This window comes from Protopterus annectens, chromosome 5.part0 (assembly GCF_019279795.1).
Source record: "Protopterus annectens isolate FY-2018-M chromosome 5.part0, PAN1.0, whole genome shotgun sequence".
Lineage (NCBI taxonomy): Eukaryota > Metazoa > Chordata > Ceratodontiformes > Protopteridae > Protopterus > Protopterus annectens.
The window spans coordinates 710,021,078-710,043,777 of NC_056735.1; the positions used below are offsets into that span (position 1 = coordinate 710,021,078).

Consider the following 22,700-nt stretch of genomic DNA (forward strand, 5'->3'; position numbering starts at 1 on the left):
AGCTTTTAAACTTTTACTGTTACCATTGTGGCAAGAATCTGTCTAATGGACAATTCATTTGAAGTGTTTTTAATAGTAGGCCTATAAGATCGAACTTTTACTGTCATATGTGAATGTTTTGATTTCCTTGTTCTTATTATACTTATTAAGCACACTGGCCTTCTGAATTAAATGTCTGGAATATATTATTAAATTAGAGAACACAATGGAACTTTAACAGATAATTAAAACATCAAAAAGGCATTAAATGTGTTAGTTATGAATCTAGTCATTTCCTAAAACAATTAGGTGGCGTTCTCCTTTAATTTTGCAATGCATACTCTTTTAATAAGGAACTTTGCATCTTGATTTAATTCTTTAGTATTTTGCATGCTTGAGGTACCCATAAAATTTACAACACTTTTCCGAAGTGGCTAATTTTGAGCAGGCACATTTTCCTTTTCACAGTTCATGTACTTGCTTAACCTTTTTATGTGAGAATTTCCAGTCGTTTTTTTTTTCTATAAATGTATGCAGAATCTTAAGACTTTTCAGTTTTAAAACAAAGTACTTGATTCTGCATGTAAGTTTCTTTTATGGCTGCTTTTTTAGTTTCTTTTCCTGCTTCAGTTTCTCTTCATTGAAATGCATGTTTCTATTAAGAATTCAGATTAAGCAGTACATCCCCAGGCACAGAAAGAAAAAGCCCTTATTGTGCCCCAGACAGCTCAGCTCTGACTAATAGCACAAATGCTGGTGGGACTGGATGAGGGGAGGATTGGAGTAAGCAGCTGATGCTGGCTTGTCCGTCCTAGGGGGAAGGGGCAGCCTAGGCTCACTGTAATTACAGCAGTAGTAAGAGCTGGGCAAGTTCCACACTGCAATTTGTGTACCACTTAGTTTGGATGTTGTGTATGTGTGAAAGTGTGCATGCACCTTCTGTAAGCAGCAATTGTGGGGCTTGCAAGGCTGTCTCAGACTGAGTTCAGTCAGGGCACATTCGCTGGTAGCAGGATGATATTGTACCAGTGCCCTCAATCTCCTAACCAGCCCCAGATGGAGATCAGGTTGAGCGCAGAGCAGGTTATGTCTGGTCCAATACAGTCAGTGACCAAGAAAAGGAGCTGGTGGTAGTGAATGGTCAGTTAACATCCATTTACATGCTAACAGAAAAGCAATGTATGAAATTTAAATGTCATACTGTCTTTGGGCCAGAGCTAATTAGATTTCTTAATAATCATTCCGCTTTGAAAATACTGAATATAGTATTGATCTTACAACTTCCTAGCCTTTAATTCATTTTCAAACTTGTTGCAGTTGATTTTCATCATTGGCATGGTTGCCATGCAAAAGACTGTTGCCAACCCACATACCAGAATGTTCATTATCAGTCAGCTGGTGGGCATCCTTTGCCATCCAATTTCAGGACATCAGTGGTGTAAACGGTCATTGGCTGTTGCACCTTCATTTATTTCTTGCTGTGTAGTCGAATGCACAAGAATGCATTTCTGAGCATTGTCAGTCCATCAGTCACCTTTCATCACCAAAGTATTCGGATAAGGATATGCCTATCCTTATGTTAATAGTTTCTTTGATGTTGGATGTTAATGTTTTAAAAAAATAACTGTCTTTCATGTGGGAAACAAATCCCTCAAAACTTCTGCTCTTATTATTTATTCTGTTTAGGGCATGCCCAATTTCCACAGGAACCTCCCTGGGAAAAGAAAAAGGGGCACTTCTCACCAGGGAAACATAGATTTCTCAGAGTCAGACAATGCCAGTGTTTAGCATCACCCCCTCAACAGTTTGTGCATTCTGACTCAGAAGTCACTCTGTCATCAGCTTTGCCATCTGAGGACTTATCTTTTGGGGATACCTTTCATAGGATGAAGGAATCCTTTAACTGGGAGTAAAGGGAATTTGTCCGGACCCAAATTAACTATAAAAAGCTCCTCAGCCTCACTGGTGCTAAACTCCCTGACTATGCATCCAGTCAATGAAGTTTTGGATGATGTGTTTACAGGCATGTTCCTGAAGCCTGATCCCCATCCCTCTGCTGCCAGAAAGTCTCATTGCTGTTATAGGGTGCTTGAGTCCCACAAGTATCTCTATAAGAATACAGTGACAGATCCAGCTGTGTTGTGTGTGGAATCCTACTAGAGATTGTGAAGATTGGGTAGAGATGGGTGGAGGAATGTGAAGACTGGTAGAGATGGGTGAAGGCTGCCAGCCTAGTCAAATAGAATTTGGTACATAATTCTATTATTTGTAAATACTGTGAATGTTGAACTTAAAACAATGTGGCAGCATCGCTATCTGCTGTAAAAAAAAGCTAAGTCAAGCAATTCTTGTTGGTCCTTTGAAATTAAAATTGTTTCATCACTGCCTTTGATGTTTTACAAGTCGGCTCCAGTCCAGCTGGATATAGGCTTCCTGTCTATTGTTTTAAGGCTAAAGTTAATGGCCAGAATTTACATGTGGAATGTCCATTATTGCTCTAAGTGTAAAAGAATGTAAATGCAGTTAATGTGTAGACTGGGAACTCTGGGAAGAGTGAAAAAGATGATGTAATGTTTATCAGAACTAGAGTTTCAATTTAAACAGTGAGAACCAGAGATTGTTGAGCATTTTTGTCTTGATATCCAACCTACAGCATTGCCTGTTGTCTTAAGTAAGTTATCTTAGAAGTGGGCTTTCTTGTAGAAATAGCTAGGACTGTAAAGATTAGACTAAGTGTTTTTCTGTTATGTCAGAACTGTAGTACTGAATTATTTTAAGTTTCTGTGTGATCTCTGAACTCTTGAATAGCACTGTGGTGTAGTAGTATTGTCTTGTGTTTTTAGTATTTATTATTAAATATTTTTTAAATGTTTTAAACTGTGGCTGGTTTATGTAGAGATAAATTAAGCTCTAGAGTACATTACATGCTTTTAAGTGATCCTGTAATAAGCCCTTCCAATAAGCCTTGATTGCTTAGTTACACTACTATTGGATAATAATATTGCAAAGTAATAATTAGACACCCTTTTCAGGGCCTTTGGGTAGCAAATAAGTATTAGCTGGTGGTGGCAGTAATTACTACTGTATAGTCTGGGCATAGCGGCACAGCTGGAGAATCTGTCCCAGCCTTTCCCAGGAGTGTCTGTGAAGTTGTATACGTACTTATCTCAAAGTGTGTGTGTGTGTGTGTGTGTGTGTGTGTGTGTGTGTGTGTGTGTGTGTGTGTGTGTGTGTGTGTCAGCTACTTTGGCAGGGATATGAAGCACTATTTGGACAGAGAGGGTACTGGAAGTTTTAGCTTGCCAGCTAGCCTGAGATCTGGACCCTATAGCTATGCCAGTGGGGAGTCTTATTGGGGATCTGGGGAGCAAGGGAGCAACCAGCCCCTGGCTGACTGTGATCTCTGTGTGGAAATTGCACTTTACTATGTGTATCTGTTATCCTTTCCTCTCATATGAGATGTCCTCTCTGGTGTTAGTGGTGTGGATTGAGGCTCCTTGATAGCTGGGCCAAGGCACAGGCATCACATATTAATTGGTGACAGTGGTTGGGATATCCACTTCCCATATTAATTGGTTTGCAGTGATGGGATCCACTCCACATACTAACTGGTGGGCATTAGTGGAATATCCACATCACATATTAATTAGTTGGCAAATACTAATTGGCTTGTAGTGGTGTGGATAGAGTAAATCCTGTAGCTTATGTACAGTGTTCTCTGAAGGTGTTTTGTACTCTAAATCAGCCACACAGTGAATACTCAGATCACAATTGTTTTATTTCTTTTGTTAGCTTAGTTAGTCAGTGTGAGCAGGCAGCATGTTAGCAGAGGAGTATGGAAAGCTGACAAGGAGCCAGCTGGTGGAGATGTGTCAGGCTAGGGGACTTGTGCATGGAAACTTGACTAAGGCAGACCTGGTTGCAGCCTTGGTTACAGCTGCATCAGAAAATAACATCCAGGAGGACAATCAGACTGGCAGTGGAGATACAATATCCTCAGAGAATGGACAGCTCAATCTTTCTGCAAAGGACAATCAGACTGGCAGTGGAGATATAATATCCTCGGAGAATGGACAGCTCAACCTTTCTGCAGTGGACTTAAAAAGCCAACTAGAGCTAAAGAGACTTGAGTTAGAGGCCAGGAGTTTGGAGATAGAAGCTGAAGAAAAGGAGTATAAGAGGAGGCATGAGAACGAAATGCTGACACCACACCAGAGTCATGGAGGTAATGGGGAAGGGAGTAACTGGACCTCAGAAGCACAACAGGTCAGTAAATTTCTTCCGCAATTTAAAGAGGGGGATAATTTTGATAGTTTCATTCATATGTTTAAGAGGGTATGCAAACAGCATAGTGTTGACCAAAGGCTCTGGGTACTGTTCCTGACCCCCTTACTCCATGGGAAAGCTGTAACTTTTTTTGTCAAAAATGCCTGATACTGTCTGTTTTGATTATACTGCTGTAAAAAATGTCTTTTAGAATGTTTTAAGCTAATACCTGAAATGTATAAGAAAAAGATTTGTGAGCATAGACACAAGTCAGATGAAAGTGTGTGTGAATATGCTGCTGAACTGAGCACTTATTTTCATATCTGGGTGAGTGGATGTTAGGTCACCACTTTTGAAGGGCTGGCAGATCTTTTGGTGAGGGAACAAGCCCTTAGCACTTTGCCTGAGGACATAAGGATCTGGTTAGCTGATAGACAATGTGCTACTTCAAATGAGTTGGGGAAGAAGGGAGACCTATACCTGAAAGCAGGGCAGCCGTGCACAGGAAGGGGACCCTCAGTACTGCTCATGGGTCTAAAGGAACCCATGGTGGGCAGCACAGACTGCCCCAACAGAAACTGTCGGGAAGCCACTAGTCCAGGTACATGTCCAGGAGCTAGGGTTAAATGTTTTGAATGCAACCAGTGGGGCCATGTGGCATACAGGTGTCCACAGAGGCAAGGTGGGGAACCAAAGGTGAGGGAGCCAGTAAGTGGGAAAGACGAAATGCCAATAGTAGGTTGTCTCGAGACAACAGGGGTACTAAACTACCATCCTGCAGATGTCCTGAGAGGGAAGGATTTGGATGAGGCAGTACCATGTGCTTATGCAGTTACACGTGGTCAGGCTAGGAGACAAGCATGTGTGTCTGGTAGCCTATGGGAGACCCAGACAGAGTGCATACTTGCAACCAGGACTGGTGAGGTGGTTACTTCAGGGAGTGAGCTACTCTGGAGCAGTGAGACTGAAGGTGAGCCACAGCTGCTTGTGGGTACTGATGTTCCCTTGGACCGAGTGACTGCAAAGGGAGAGGTGAGTAGTAGCACCCAGGCTGACAGTGAGGCACTGCTGTCAGAGGATGCCAGATTTCCTGTGGAAGGGCAGCTGGGAAAGGTTACAAGGAGAGAGTTGAGACAGGCTCAGATCTCAGACCCTACATTGCAAGGCCTGCAGCAGGTAGCTAGGGAGGCACCTGATTCTCAAGGAAAGAGGGGGATCTGTATACTGGGACAGAACGTTACTGTACAGAGAGTGGACCACTGAGGGAGGGCTAGAAGGTGAGACAGTACAGCAGTTGGTAGTGCCTAGAGCCTACCATCTGGCATTTCTAGCCATAGCCCAAGATATTCCCTTTGCAGGTCATATGGGCATAAAATGTACAAAGAGGCATATTATGCAGAACTTCTATTGGCCTGGAATTTCCAGAGATGTAACAGGGTACTGCAGGACCTGTGAGCAGTGCCAAAAGGTAGGCAAGGCATGAGACAAGGTAAGAGCTCCTTTAATGCCTTTGTCTGTGATTGAGAAGCCATTTCAGAGGGTAGCTATGGATATTGTGGGTCCTCTGAGTACCCCAAGTTCCACAGGGAAAAAGTATATCCTAGTGGTAGTGGATTATGCTACACAATACCCTGAGGTGGTGGCTTTGTCCTCCACTGAGGCAGAGAAGGTGGCAAATGCTTTGTTGAAGATTTTCAGCAGGGTGGGTTTCCCAAAAGAAATACTGTCTGACAGAGGTGCCAATTTCATGTCAGACCTGCTGGCTTGTCTGTGGAAGTCCTATGGTGTGAAGCACATGAAGACCACCCCCTACCATCCCCAGACTAATGGTCTTGTTGAGAGGTTAAACTATACAATCAAGTCAGTGCTATGGGCATTTACAGATAAGTTTAAGAGGAAGTGGGACAAATATTTGCCCCATCTGTTGTTTGCTTACAGAGAGGTTCCTCAGGAATCCATAGGATGCCCTTCAAGAATGCAACTGCAGTCATAACATGTGGGTTGTCCTGCCTCAGGCAGCCCTCAGTCGGCCGGATTCCAAAGTCTGGGTCCGACATCGGCTGATGTCGCATTTCTCTCCGACGTCAGAGCGGCTGAAGTATATAAGCATCAGCCGACGCCATTTTCTTCAGTCTTTCTTGCCACGTGGTGCCCGAAGCAGAAGCGGTTCGCAAGTGCCGGTCGGTCAGCTCCTGTTTTTTACGATACCGAAGTCTTCAAAAAAGCTAAGTACCCCATTGGGGACCTTTTCTTGCCTCAGCCGATGTCAGAAATTACTGAAAAAGTTAACAATTGTCTTTTTTGTGGTAAACAAATACCTCATAAGGATTTCCACTCTTACTGCCTCCCTTGCCTGGGCCCAGACCACGACGTCTCGGCCTGTGTAGCCTGTGCTCGCTTCAACAAGCGCACTCTCAGGCGCCGGGCGGAGTTCGCTGAAGATTTTTTCGGCGATAAATTTGCTTACACCATGCCGTCGGATCTTCCGACATCGCAAACTCCTAAAAAGCGAAAAGACCGGGACCAACATCCTCGGCCTGCGTCTACCACAGACTCCACGCCAAAACCTAGCGCGAGTGCTCCGGTTCCCTCTGAGACGGTCTCTCCACCGCTCCGAACCGAAGACACCGCATTACCGATGACTCCGATTCCAGACATTACTCGACGCCAGTTATAGATTTTCCTCCGGATACCGAAACCGAGGAAATGCCCGAGACCATTGCTGTAGACAAGGTCACTCCGGCACGTGGAGCTGCCAGGCCTCCTATGGCCATGTCTCTTAAGGCCTACACTAGAGCTAAGGCAGCCAGCAAAACTAAGCATATTACTTCTAAATCTTTACCGCAGCCGACTCCGGAGACACAAATTATGTCCATGGCTGCTGATTTAATTTCCATGATTAGAGGTTCACAGGCCCATCCTGAGAGAGCATCCCAGCCTCCTCCTGATAAAAGGCCCCGGGTTGAACCCTCTGACCCTTCTCCTTCAGATGAAGACTCTGAGGGCTCTGTCCACTCTGATAGCCAGGAAGAGTTCTTCCAGACCTATGAGGACTCGTTTGCAGAAGATTCCCTCCCTTCGGCCTCCCCTCCTGAGGATATTTCTTTTGGGGAAGTTCTGCACACTATGAGGGAACATTTCAAGTGGCAAGGACAGGAATATTCTGATTCTAGGAAATGCCTTAGGACTTTCCTTAAGAAGCCTCAGCACAGGTCCTTAGCTATTCCTCCTGTACTTGATGTTCTGGATGATTTGTATTCTGACTCTAGTGCTACCCCTGATTCTCTTCCTCCTGCCCCAGCCAAGCCAGACAGGTATTACAGGGTCCCAGAAACTCATTCCCATTTATTCAGGGCCCATTCTGCTGATTTGGAAACTATTTCACAGGGGCCTAAAGGAGTTTCAGCCTCCACCTCAAAAAACCCTTTGCCCTCCAATAGGGAAGCGAGGTCATTAGAGAGATGGGGTAAAAAGGTTTACACATCCACTACCTTATCTATGAGAGCTTTAAATTGCCTTTTTCATATGTTACAATATCAGGATTATCTCTTAGAAGATTTACAAAAAACTTTAGCTTCTCCTGATCCTTTAGACAGGAAGACTTTGCAGGAAGCTGTACATAACTCTCAGCAAGTAAGCAATCACTTCCTGCAGTGTGGATATGATGCACTGGAAGCTTCATGTAGGGCAGCTATGACAGGGGCAGTGATTTGTAGACATGCTTGGTTAAAAGATCAACCTCTACCAAATCATGTAAAAGCAAAGCTTCTGGATGCACCTTTGGAAAAGAACAAGCTTTTTGGTGCAAATGCTAAGGATGTGTTAAAGACCATCGAAGAAAAAGCAAAATCAGTTCAGACTGTGAAAGATTTCCTCCAGGTTCAACCCCCCAGGTTCAGTAGGAATTGGCCTTCAAAAAACTGGTCCTTTCCTAATCCAGAAAAGTTTCAAAGGGGTAAGAACAGACGTGGCCGAGGAAGAGGCCAATACAGAGGCCCTTACAGGGGAAGACAATGGCAGCCAGGAAACCAAAGAAGTGATGCAGGGGTTTCACCTGCCCAACAACCACAAACTCAATGACTTTCCTCTACTACCACCTACCAGGGAACAACTAGAAGCTCCCTTGGGCAGGAAATTATCTCTGTTTGCAGAAAACTGGCACAGACTGACAAAGGACAAATGGATTTTGGACATTATAGACCGAGGGTACAGGTTTCATTTCCATACCTTACCAAGAAAACAAGGCATGCCAAACCTACCACAAAATCAGAGGGCAGAGGCTATCAAGCAAATCACTCTGCTGACTCGAATGAAAGCAATAGAAAGAGTTCCACAACAAGAACAAGACCAGGGGTTTTACTCAAGACTGTTCCTTGTTCCAAGAAAAGAATCTCAATGGAGACCAATACTGGACTTGTCCGCATTAAACACCTTTCTCATAGTACCAAAGTTCAAAATGCTGACTCTACAGCAACTCCTTCCCATGCTGGGCAAGGAGTCGTGGCTGATTACTCTGGACCTCAAGGAGGCATACCTGCATGTCCCTATCAGACACAGCTGCAGAAGATACCTCAGATTTCTTGCAGGGCCAGAGCATTATCAATTCTCAGCATTGCCATTTGGCTTATCTACTGCACCCAGAGTATTTACAAAATGCCTGGCTTCAGTGATTGCTCATTGCAGGCTCCAGGGAATACAAATTTACCCGTACCTGGACGACTGCCTCATACAAGCGGATGACAAATTGATGTTGACAAAAAACCTGGATTATGTCATACGATTACTTCAAGCTCTGGGATACACAGTCAGCTTCCAAAAGTCAAGACTGCAGCCATCCCAGCAAATAATCTTCTTAGGAGCCAAACTAGACACAGCCTCTCAGATGGTTTACCTGACAGAAGACAAGCAAGAGAAGTTAACTCATTACTTCAAAGGTTTAGCAAAACTCACCCAGATGACTGCAAGGAGATTCCTACAGGCCCTGGGTTACATGGCATCCTGCATTCTACTGGTTCCATTAGCAAAACTGCACATGAGAAAGCTTCAATGGTACCTAAAAAGCATTTGGTCTCAACACAGCAACAACTTGGAGACAATCATACCACTCATTCCATGCCTACAAAAGGAATTCTTATGGTGGGCCTCGGTGAGCCAGGAAAACACAGGTATGTCATTCAAAAAACCACAGATAACATAGACTATGACTACAGACGCCTCAGACCTTGGATGGGGGGTGCACATGGAAGACAGGTGTATACAAGGACAATGGTCTCAAAAGGAAACACATCTGCATATAAACCAAAAGGAAATGCTGGCAGTGATGCATGCCATCGAGGCTTTTCAACACCAACTCCAGCAAGCCCATTTAATGATACGGACAGACAACACCACTGTAATGTGGTACATAAACAAGCAGGGGGGCACCCACTCTTATCCCCTTTGCAGACTGACAATGCAGCTTTGGGAGAAATCACTGAGCCTAAACATCCAGTTACAATCCCAGTTTGTTCCAGGAAAAGACAATGTGTTGGCGGACAGCCTAAGCAGGAATTTCACAGATCCACACGAGTGGAGGTTACATCCGAAGGCCTTCAGACAACTTATTTCGATGTGGGGCAAGCCAGAAGTGGACCTATTTGCCTCTCACCTCAACCATCTTCTACCAAAATTTTGCACAAGGACATACCATCCAAAAGCTTGGAAAATAGATGCCCTCTCATTCAACTGGAACTGCCTAGCAATCTATGCATTCCCACCTCTGCCACTGATGACCTCAGTATTACTAAAGATCAAAACAGAGAAGCCCAAGGGAATCATAATAGCTCCGGATTAGCCAAGACAACACTGGTACCCACTACTACGGAGCATATGTCACACCAGGAGACGGGCCCTCCCTCAGTGGCCTCTACTTTTGACTCAACACAATTTCGAAACACTGCATCCAAATCTTCAGCCACTGCAGCTAACAGCCTGGGAGATCCCATAAATAACTTCAGCTTATCTCTTTCCAAGGAAGTTCAGCGGATACTAACAGAGGCTCGAAGACCATCCACCAGAAAGGTTTACTTAGCAAAGTGGAAAAGATTCAGCAATTGGAATACCAGCAAGGGACATGATGCATCATTGTTGAACATCCCACTCATCTTGGAATATTTGGCAGATATGTTAAAGAACGGCCTCTCATATTCTTCCATAAAGATACATGCATCTGCTATTTCAGCTAGATACAACACTGATCCTCCTGTTTTCTCTCACCCCTTACTAAGACAATTCCTCAGGGGAATCAAGAACATTAAACCACCAAGAAAGGCCCCAGTGCCAGCCTGGGACCTCAATTTTGTCTTAGAAAAACTGACTCTACCTCCCTTTGAGCCAGCAGCTTCAGTTGACTTGCAATTCCTCTCATGGAAGACAGCTTTCCTGTTGGCAATCACCTCAGCAAGAAGGGTTTCAGAGCTACAGGCCCTAATGGCAATACCACCCTTTATTATTTTCCACAGAGACAGGGTTTCATTAAGGACCAACCCTACCTTTATGCCAAAGGAGGTATCTAGGGTTTCTCTAAATCAAGCCATTCATCTGCCTGCTTTCTTCCCCAATCCTGAGAATAAGGGGGAAAGACTTTTGCATACCTTGGACATTCACAGACAACTTCGATACTACCTGGACAGAACCAAGGCCAGTAGGAAGTCTGAACAACTTTTGTAGCTTACGCCCTGCAGTCCAAGGAAAAGCAATTTCAAAACAGACTATTTCTAAATGGATTGGACATTGCATCAGATTCTGTTATTCCTTTCATGGAAAGACTGTTCCAGCCAATGTCAGACCACATTCCACCAGAGCTACAGCCACCTCTGCAGCATTCTTAAGAGGGGTGCCTACCAAGGACATTCTAGAAGCTGCTACATGGAGCTCCGTGCATACATTCTCCAAACACTACAATCTCCCTCTATATTCCAGATCCAGAGCAGGCTTTGCTTGGCAGTCCTGCAGGGTTTGATTGCCACACCATCCCTTTCCTAGAGCATACCTCCTCCCCAGCTAAGCTATGGTATTCTACCCACATGTTATGACTGCAGTTGCATTCTTGAAGGACATAGTACAGTTTTGTACCTACCATAAATGTAGATGTCCGATAGACATGCAACTGCAGTCGGATTTTCCCTCCCTCCATACCCCTCTATGCCTAGGGTCCACTCCTATCCCTGTTATTCTTAGCTGGGGATATCTGTTATAGTGTATTTGTTTTATTGCTCATTTATTTGTTTGGAATCCTGTTTTTGTCTTACAATTTGATTACAGCCTTCCTTGGAGGGCACCTGGCATCTGGGGCAAGAAACACTGAAGAAAATGGCGTCGGCTGATGCTTATATACTCCAGCCGCTCTGACGTCAGAGAGAAATGCGACATCAGCCGACGTCGGACCCAGACTTTGGAATCCGGCCAACCGAGGGCTGCCTGAGGCAGGACAACCCACATGTTATGACTGCAGTTGCATGTCTATCGGACATCTACATTTATGGTAGGTACAAAACTATACATTTTTCACCCTTTGAGTTGCTGTATGGGCATAGGGTGAGGGGACCTCTAGATTTAATTCGAGATGAGTAGGAAGGTGAGTGTGAACCTCACAAGGAGTCTGTTGTGGCATACATCCTAAACCTCAGGACAAGGCTCAGGGAACTCATGGGCTTGGCCCAGGAGAACCTGGCAGAAGCCCAACAACAGAAAAAGGTGTAGTATGATAGGATTGCTTGAGCTAGAGAGTATATTGTGGGGCAGCAGGTAATGGTTCTCATTCCTGTTAGACACAACAAGCTGCAAGCAGCTTGGGAGGGACCCTACAAAGTGGTAAGAAAGGTGAGTGATGTTAACAACATGGTGGAACTGCTAGGCAAATGGCAGGGGCACAAATTATACCATTTTAACATGATGATATCTTACCATGATAGGGAGGGAGATCTGGGGACTGATCTCCTCAGTGAGGCTCAGGCTGACACCTCAGTGGAAGAGGTAGCAATGTCCCAGCAGCTTTCTCCTACCCAGGTTCGAGAAATCCGAGCATTGTTGCAGGAATTTGGGGACATGTTCACTGGGAAACCAGGGTGCACCCACCTAGTGCAGCACCAGGTGGATACAGGACCCCAAAGGCCTATTAGGCAGGCCCCTTGTAGGGTGACTTAGAGAGTCAGACAGACTCTGAGGGAAGAGATACAGGAGATGTTGGAACTAGGGGTGATTCAAGAGTCCAACAGTCCCTGGGCCTCCGCAGTAGTGCTGGTGCCAAAGAAGGATGGCAGCACCAGGTTCTGTGTGGACTACAGTAAATTAAATAGTCATACAGAGTCGGATGCTTATCCCATGCCTAGGACAGATGAGGCCCTAGAGCAGCTGGGTGGGGCTAAGTATCTTACAACCATTGAACTAACAGCCCCACAAGGCATTTGTTCTAACATGAGTGGTTCTCTAAATCTTTGATTTTCCTTAAAACAACTGGAGCTCTCAGTGCATGTGACTGATAGTAGCTTGTTCATTTTGAGCACTACTGTAAGCTACGTTCATATTTGATTAATTTCCTTGGCTTTCATCCCTTCAGGTCAGCAATCTGATCAACATATGTAGGTCTTTTAAAAATTCTCATTCATTTTTTTAATTATAGTTAATATTCAGATTGCTTCAGTTATTTTAGCACATTCTATAACTTTTCAAGCAAACACTTTCCGCCTTTAAGTCTTTCAGGACCATTCCAGAACAAAGCCACATCATAGCCATATTTCTAAGGGCTCACCAGCACCCTCTCCCAGAGCTGATATATTTTCCCCTCTTTCTTCATTGTATCAGTGACATAATGTTTTAATCTGCACCTTAATTTTTTGTAAGGTCACCAAAGCAGATTAAATATACTTCCTTTCAAGTACACTACTAAAACTAGCTAAACCATTTCTAAAGTCATAATTGGTATTGTAACATTCAAGAACATCATTATGTGCTAGGGATGTTTGAATTCTCTGTTTTGTCATATAGGCATATACTCATATAGCCAGCTCACTCCATATGTCATGCTAATTGCTGTTTTATATCATTATGATGCATTTTCAGAACCATTTTTATTTATCATCTGATCTGTCCTTTCAAAAATATTCACCCTCCTCAATTTTCTTTTCAGCTTTCTCCCATTGCTCATATTTACTACAGTCTCCTTTTCCTGTTGTTTGTAGCACTTGCAGGGGAAAAACATAAAGGGCAGCAATATTACTTTAATAAAACTTGATCCTATTACAATACAACGTTACAGATTAGCATGTAATTCCCACATTACATGATTCCGCAGCTATAAAATTTTAACTAAATGTTATGATCTCCTCATTTTATTTATTTTACTTATTTTCACTACGTACTTTTTGCATTTTCTTGATTTCTTACTTGTATAGAATCACATTATCTTGCAGACAATTGCAAAATTGCTGAAAGAGTTACAGTACACTTGAGTAGTTTATCTTTTACCTTTAATATTTTATTCTCATGTGCACATTTGTTAAGCAAGTGACATCTTAAATTCTGATGTTCAATTATTTTAGCACTGTGAATATCAATCTTCAATGGCTTTTAACAAAATTCCTACTTCTTTCATTATTTTTCACATTTTAGTAAATTAATAATACTTAAAAGTCCATTTTGATCCAGATGACCTACAGCATGGGAAATGTCAGAACTGTCCTGTAGATTTCAGCTGCTGAAATGCACCTCATTTTTCTTCTTCACATTCACAGAAGCATAATCTTTTTCCTTGTGCAGTATTAATGGAACTAATTTAATAGCCTTGCCATGCATCATAGGCATTTTCGTACAACTTCCTTGATAGTTTGTTTTATCAAGATCATTTATTTATAGTTACCTTTAAATAACCAATGTGACTTTAGCTATGTTTTCTTCTTCTTCCTCTTCTGTTTTTCTTTTGTCAGTTCTTCTCTTTTATAAACAAATCCTCTAAGTGCAGGATCACAGAAACTGCAGATGAGTGCAGACTTATAGGAAAAGTCGAAGAACAGAACTTTTTAGCTGACAATGGGTACGGATCTATAGTTATTTAAGGGTCGATCCCTTTAACAAAGCTTTGAGAGGCGAATCCTTGGACAGGTTAACAGGCAGATCTCTGTACTGTTCAAGGAGAAGAGCAATTAATTTAAAAGTAGCATAAAGTCACAAAACTGCCGTTTTTGCAGATTTTCCCTTTCTTTAGAAAGACTTTGTTACTTTTACCATTTTTATAAATTTTCTGCTAAAACCATGCGTTTCTAGGTTGAATTTGCTTGAAAAGGTACAAATCTTTTGTTGTTCCAAACAGCATATTTTGCATCCCAGTGCACAAGCTCTTAGCTTTGGTGCTGTGTTGCAGCTGAGCTGATAACTTGTGTGCTACATGCAGTTTCCTGGGTTTGATCTTCATGATGCCTGCCATGCCTTTCTCTAGTTCATGAAATGAAACTCACAGTCAGAGCTCAGCCTGAATAGGACTCAAAGTAACTGACTCAATTTAATTCATTAATTCACCCATTCATTCATTCTAGTAAAGGCACAAAAAAATCTTTTTCCTGGGTATATTATTTATAGGAGGTTAGCTATAAACATACCATCTGGTGACTGGTCATATATATTGATAACATTAAGAAGTGCTTGTGTCACACTGTTTGTTTAAATGTTTCTTTTAGCCAACATGAAAGAAGTGATGTATTATTTTCTCCCTTCTTATGGGCAGATACGTGTTAAAGCACCATACCCAGCAACAGTAATTTGCTGGAAATTTCTGAAAAGCTCATGTACCTTGAATGCTCAGTTAGGCCGTATTGTAAAACCCATATCTGGCCAATAAAAGTTATTACTTTTACCTCTGTGTTCCAGTGTAATATTCTTTGACTCAACAGATTCCATCAACTTTGGCAAATATCAGCAGGTCATTAGGTTACAGCCTTGCTGACCTTCCTCTGGCCATAAATTCTAGTTGTCATCTCACTGATTGAGGTCTTGCATTTGGTCTACTGAAGCATGATACCAACAGCCTTGCAACACAGTCAGAAGTAGGAGTTGAACTCATGTTATTTAAACATATCTGTCAGATGTTCCCCAAAGTACTTCAGTGTTCAGCTGGGTATCTCAGAACTGTGTAGCTAATGTTGTGTCAGAAATGTTTAGCCAATATCAAATGGAAATCAGCTGACCACTGATGGAGATGCTTAAGTGTCCCTGTGAGGTCTGCAACTGTGCCTTCTGGAACCTTATGCTGCTATGTTTTATCATATTCAGCTAAAATAAACTTTAATCTCATCTTGTTCCTACTTTAAGTCTTAACCCTTTTGTTGTTGCATCATAATTAGATCAGTCAGAGTAACAGTGATGTTGCAATCTGGATAATGACTTTAGCATAACTGCACGAACTGTCAAGGACACCTGTTTTATTTTAAAGACTATTACTTAAGTAATAAATAATATTGTAGGAAGGTAAAATGTGGAAGAAAGTACATATGCGGATGCAAACCAGAAGATGCACACACACTTTTGCATGCACATTCTGTGATCTGTAAGCAGAGTATCCCCATCTATCCACATCTGCACAGGTTTTATATACAATACCCAGGTTTGCTAACTTCTCATTCATAGTTATACCCTATTCCAAAAATAGCAAATTAAATATATAGCATTGGTATAGACATTTTAAGTTCTACATGAAAACAATTTGTTCATGATCTGTTAGCCCTGGGCAAAAGCTAAACAAATCCACACAGACTTCTATGGATGCTAGTGTTATTCTTGTTTTCTAACAATGAGAGAGCACACCACTCATATGCTTCCCAAAATTGTAGTCATATAAGCCTTAATCACCTAAAAATTCAAACTTTTCTACAATTACCCTTGTTCTTGGAAATTAGTTATCCCAAATATATTATTATTCAATTTTCTGTAGTTCTTTACATACTGAAACTGTTATTATTTGAACCAGGTAAGGCCTTGTCATTCCCTTTGTCCAGTCATTCACTATCACCCACCCTCTGTATCTCTCATGTCTTGATGTCATATATTGTTGTCACATGCATCCACTATTATCATCTGTGTTTTTCCATGCTTCTTCTAAGACACTTCCATAAATATCCAGCAGCAGTGCACTCTCAAAGTGGCAGACGTGCTGCAGTTGTCTTTTGAGTTGTTTCTGCTGCAGAGTATTTTTTTTTTTTTATTTTACAATAATTTTCATTGCTGACTGACTGTGAGGTTAAAGCTTGTTGTATTGTCAATATATGCAATACAAGATGACTGAGAGACTGCAGATGGTAAAGAAGAAGAAAACATAACTGACAGGGTCAAGCTCTGAGCCTTCTGGAGTGCCAAAGTAATTAATTTTATGCATCCTCTGTTTTCAAAGCTTAATTATTTATCCATTTGTATTATCCAGGAAGGATGGCTGACCAGAAAGACTATTTTCATCTGTGATCCATGCCATTGCACAAGTAGCGGAATTTTGCAAAAGCTTTGAAAAATGTAAAACAAAAGTAGACAAAGCGCATAGAAATATGGATCATGACAGAAAAACTAGTCAAATCAGCAGTCCAGCATATTACAGTCAGAGTGGTGTAGCAATGTAGTAAGGAGAGTAAGTAAATGTTAACCGCAATATATTCCACTTATAACAAGACTATAACAAGAACAGTGATAGAGCAAGGAGAACAGACCAGAAGCAGGATAAGCAGACAAACCAGTTATGTGACATCTTTGGGACAGAACTAAGCAACTGTAAAATGGTACTGTAGTGAAGGCATGCAGTATCTCAACAGAAAACTGACTGTCTGCAGTAAAATGATTTGATTATAAAATACAAAAAGTGCTGTAACTTGCAGAAAGTCCAAAACAAGGATGATAAAATGAATCACTTGGCAGTAAATAGAAATACAAGAAGGAATGGATGATGATAGATATTAAAGAGAAGGATAAAGTGAAGAATTTTGATGTTTAGAAAATCTATTTAATTCCTTCCATCCTCACCTTTCATTTCAGATGGTCATATTTTGCCCTTTTCTATGTGTATAGTAACTGTATAGTGTCTGTGGCATTCTTACTGTAAAAACTACCCAACACAGGGAGTAATACACAGGTAACGTGACAATTTAGGATGCCATATTTATACTCTCAGTGGCTTCATGTGTAGTTGCCAACTGTGGCCAGACACATGCCAAGAGGAGCAGTTGAATATTTAATGCGACGGGTAGGACAGTGGACTACAGTGACCAAAGGTGCCATCTTGCCAGAGATTTTGCTCAGTAGTTCAATATGCCTGTAACTAATTTGAAATTCCCAGTAACTTATTCTCACGCAGCATTTTTCTGTGTGGTTGAAGTGACACAAATGTTTCGGAGAAATACATAGTGCTTTCTTTAAAAAACTATATTTAATAATTAGCTTAATATCTGCCCCTGAATGTAAACATATGAAATCATAAAGGTGTACTTCAATTATCAAACTACACAGTATAATATAAATGTTTTTTAAACAACTTTATTGAATTTCAAATGAAAAACAAAAAAATGTCATAGAGTATTCACAAATATTTCAAAATATAAATGTTATTAATTCCCCAAATACTGTTTCAGTATAAAGGATGAAGTGTGTTTATGCAATTACAGAAGGCACTATTGTTAAATAAATATTAAAGTAAAAATGTACTTTTATTTTTTTGTTGACTAGGTTGGGCCTACTGGGCAAAGTTAATTTGTAAGTGGGGCTTGGGAAGAAAAGCTTTCATAATGAAAATATTGAAATTTAAATAATTAAGCAGAAGTAAATCATTAATTAATTGTATTACACATTGTGATTTTTTTATCATTATAAATATTGCACAATATGTGTTGAGTGGATGGTTCTGGACAAGCTACCCAGTTTTGGATGAAATAAATATGTATAACTCTACCTAAAAGCAACAAACTACAGTTATCACAAAAAAATGCTTTTACTGTAGCAGTGCAGCAGATCATTTTCGATTAAAAATATATTCTTCTGTACAATGAATCCTTTATCTATGGCCTTTCGATTAAAAATATATTCTTCTGCACAATGAATCCTTTATCTATGGTCTGTCAATATATATATCCCTGAAATTTCTTTGTGGGATGAAGGGGTCTTACGGTGTAAACATGAAACATGTATAATTCTGTTTGGTTCTCTGATTTTGCTTTTTTGAAGTAATATGTATAACTAGGTCTCAGCACTGTCATTACAGTTATGACAAAAGTCAAGTCAAAATCCAGCAAGAGTCTGTGTTTCTCTCTGCAAACATATTCTGAATAGTCGGAAGTGATGTGCATTATCAGATAAACATATTTATCAATCACTGTAGTGGCCAATGGCATTTGTAGCATTAATGGTGCATAAAACTTGAGACCGCTGTGCAGAGTGAAACCGCAAGCCACATTTCTTAGCATTTAAAATTCATATTCTTGTGTAGGATCCTTAAGTGTTATGACAACAGTGTGTGAGTAAAGTGTTGTATATGCATCCTCTTCAGTTTAATAATATGTTTTCTAGCCTCTTCAGTTTAATAATATGTTTTCTAGCCTGTGCATGCAGTTATATGTCACATATACGTTGCTTCCCTTAGCATTTGCTGTAAGGTCTGAAATGATTACAGAGCCTAAAGCAATTCACTATCAGTGACTAGTAGTAATGAACAGATGCAAAAGGAAAGATATTGTGTGTTATATTGTTATTTGCTAGGGAATGGCAGTAGAGGATTTTTTCAATGACGTGTTTTTGCTGCACATTTAGTTAAGAAAGAAAAGACAGTAGGCGGTTGTACTTAGAGATAGAAGGGAGGTGGAAATGTAACAGCTGAGTTTGATACCAAAGCTGTTTTAAATGTCTCATTGATAGATAGTTTGTTCTAATATGGTTTATATTTGTCCTTATACAGGGTTTCCATGGCAACGGCTTCTTCTCAGGTCCTGATTCCAGAGATTAGTTTAAATGACACCTTTGACACATTTGCACTGGATTTTTCCAGGGAAAAGAAGATGTTGGAGTGTCTTGATTATCTTACAGGTACCATTTCTGATTTTGTAGTTTCTATTGAAAACCTGTTGGTCTCTACATGTCTTGACAAGTCTCTTGGCACGCCCATGGTTTTGATGATTTATTTGTCATGTCAGCTGATGATGTGGTAACAAGTGTATTGTCATTTGTACTGTTCAGGGCACGACAAGAACAATCACTTATTAAAGTACATGTTTCCTTAAGCATCATATTTGGGAGTAAGCTCTGCTTGCTGAAATATTTATTTAATCAATGCTTGTAAATTCTGATAATATTAATAATAAATAGAGTGAAGCTGTCATGCCCTATAATTTAAAAAAAGGTAGTAATAGCAAAATAGTATACATTAGGTAAGTATTCTATTAAGGTGAGGACATGCTGAAAAATGTATAGAGGTAGATGGCACAGAAAAGCACTAGGGAATAACTTAGAATGTATAACATGTAAACTGATTAATGAAGTAATGATTTGAAGTTTATAGTTTACGTATATCAATATCTACATGCTGCATGTACGTGTGTATAAGCATAAATTGCTTGATCTAACATTACAGTAACCATAACACAAGCAACTGAAAGAGCTGATTACACACTCTATTACACACAATCACTGATGTTCTACCCACAGAACATTCAGACACACCCTCATACTGTGGCCCAAACTACCTCTCATGTTGTACACACAGGATATTCAGCCACACACTCATACTGTCACACAAGATAATTGACAAACACACACACATATATACAGTCATACACACACACAAATGTACCACAACACACACACACCAACACCCATAAAAGTATCATCACCAGCATTTTTTGTAAGGAGGTAAATCCCACTATTTTATAGATACCATCTCAAAGGCTGAACAGTGGGGGGGGGGGTGTAAGGACATGCTACTATAGCACAATCTCATACAAGTAAAAGCTGTCACCTTTTAGTCATCTGAGCTTTGTTTTTCTCGCTCTCTCTATATATATATCAATATATATATCAATATATATATATATATATATATATATATATATATATATATATATATATATATATATATATATATTGTGTGTGTGTTTGGCAGCTATTTTGTCAACCATATATGATTGACTAAGCAGCTGATCAACAGGTGTGCGAGACTGTACAATTCCAAGGGTTGGGGAATATGCCTTTAGCCATGTTTGTGCAATCTTAGAGTTAATATAATTAGTAGGATGTGTTGGAGGAACGGCCCTTCTCCCACATGGGAGTAGGGGGGTGCCTGGCATCCCTGCAAAAAACAATGGTTTTATTTGGTTTTTTAACAAATAAGATTTTGAATAAGCCACATCTGTTTCTCAGCAATTATTCAGTGGTGTATCAAGTTCTGTATTTTCAGCCTTATGCAGTCAATATTTTTGCAATTAACTTTTGAGTGCTTTCATTCTAATACACACACACACACACACACACACACACACACACACACACACACAAACTGTACTTAAAACAATAAATAGATATTGCTATAGTTAGAGATATATTGTTAACTGATTTATCCAGTTTTGTTAAGGGTTATTTTCATAAGGTGGTCAGGGAGCATAGGCTGGTTAAGTGACTTGTTTGGAGTCATGCAGTGGAGTAGGCAAATGCCTACTGAGGGAATCAAACACACAGCTACAGGATGAAGCTCTTTAGCAGCTCATAACTTTCATTCTTTCTGCTAAACTGCCAGACAGTTTATTTGCATTAAATCTGTTGATTATTTTGCTAGAAGGTAAAGGAAAGACATGTCACATGCTTGTCTACTATAATTCCTTAGATATATTAGTTGAGAATCACATCTCTAAAAGATTTTATGTTCAAGAACTAAAACTGATATTAAATTTTTAAGGAAATGTTTGATGTTGGATATAGATGCAAGTGTTTTGAGTTAAAACCCTAATAAATATATATCCAGTTGATCCAGGTTTATTGACATTCTAGGCTCTGAAACTTTATGACGTTACACAACAAAATAAATGTAAATTCCCAAAGGATTCTGACCCTGACGAAAAAAAAAACAGTTGTGAATGACAGTACACAGTAAAACAGATGTGTATCCCCAAAGGTTCAGTAGCTTTATGACCATACTAGGATCTAAAGGAAGAACACAGGACTATGAGCAATTTGCAGCACGAGCTTTTTCTAAGAGAAAAAAAACTTACAGTGCATTGGTAATATAAGAGCCAGGAAATACAGTGTTTCTAAAGAAATGTATTTAAGATGTACTTGGCCTTTAAACACAGTTGCATCGATTCCAGTATTTTTTTTTATTAAGCCTCTATTTCACTTTTGCTTTTAATGAATGAGCCTTATCCCATACAAAACCTGTTTGCATTTATGATTTTGTATATTCAGCATTTAACTCATTACATCTGAGTGACGCCTCCAGGTGCATCTACAGTTAATGCCTACAGATGCCTCTAGATGTCAAAAATTGCTTGTTCATATTTGCATCAATAATTCCAAAACCATACTATGTACAAGGTGTTAAACAATTTCATCTTAAAACTTATACAATAGCAAACTTAACTGTATTAATATTTGACCTCTGTCTAGTGCAGGTAAATATTAACTGTTGTTTTTATGATATTAATTTTTATAGATACAATTTTCACATTTTTCTAAATATCTCAACAAGCAAGTAACAGAGACAGAACTTCTTAGCCTCATATGAAAGCTGTCAGCTAGATGTATAACATGCTCATTACAGCATTTGTGTAACTTAAGTGGTTGAAGAGATATTGTAAGTTGTTTATAAAATATTACAAATGTAATGGTTACTGTCTTTACTATGACTTATAAAATTTGGTTTAAGACCTAGAACCTAATGAATACTGCCACTGTAAAAATAGTTTGTGCTGAATAGTTTGCCTTTTATACTTCTTTCATTACCCCTATGGTTCCAGAGATATGAGCATTTACTTGAAATGTGAGGACATGATTTGATTCTGTCAAAAGGCATAGACTCCGCCCATTGGACTTTACAGTGCAAACTTCCTGAGCTCCATTGGAGTGAATGAGTTAAGCTTTGTGTTCAGTTGTACACATTGCCAACTTAGGTAATTTGACTCACTGTGCTACATTTGCTTAATGCCCAGCTTGTTACAGAAAGGTGTCCTTGACACCATTCCACCTACCTGGTTAACAAATAAATAAGTAAGCAAATGAACAATTTCTGTTATTAACAGCTTTATAAACATTAAGTCAGATTATGGACTTTGTATTCACAAAGACAAACAGACAAAAGGTTGAAAAACAGAAGAGTTGCTATATGGAAAAGAAAGATACTAGAAATATAAAAAGAGATGTTCTACTATATCACTGTCACAGTATTCTTTACAATAGGGATTCCCTGCCAAGGG

General features: G+C 40.2%; 1 protein-coding gene across 3 annotated transcripts in view; it reads left to right on the plus strand.

The window, feature by feature from the left end:
- The window catches only part of MID1 (midline 1), a 1,755,005-nt gene that overhangs the window by 1,547,215 nt on the left and 185,090 nt on the right, over positions 1-22,700 (plus strand). For all 3 annotated transcript variants that reach the window (XM_044072558.1, XM_044072557.1, XM_044072556.1), the window contains exon 6: positions 19,199-19,326. In XM_044072558.1, the coding sequence (XP_043928493.1) occupies positions 19,199-19,326 (128 nt within the window). The remainder of the gene's footprint in view (positions 1-19,198; positions 19,327-22,700) is intronic.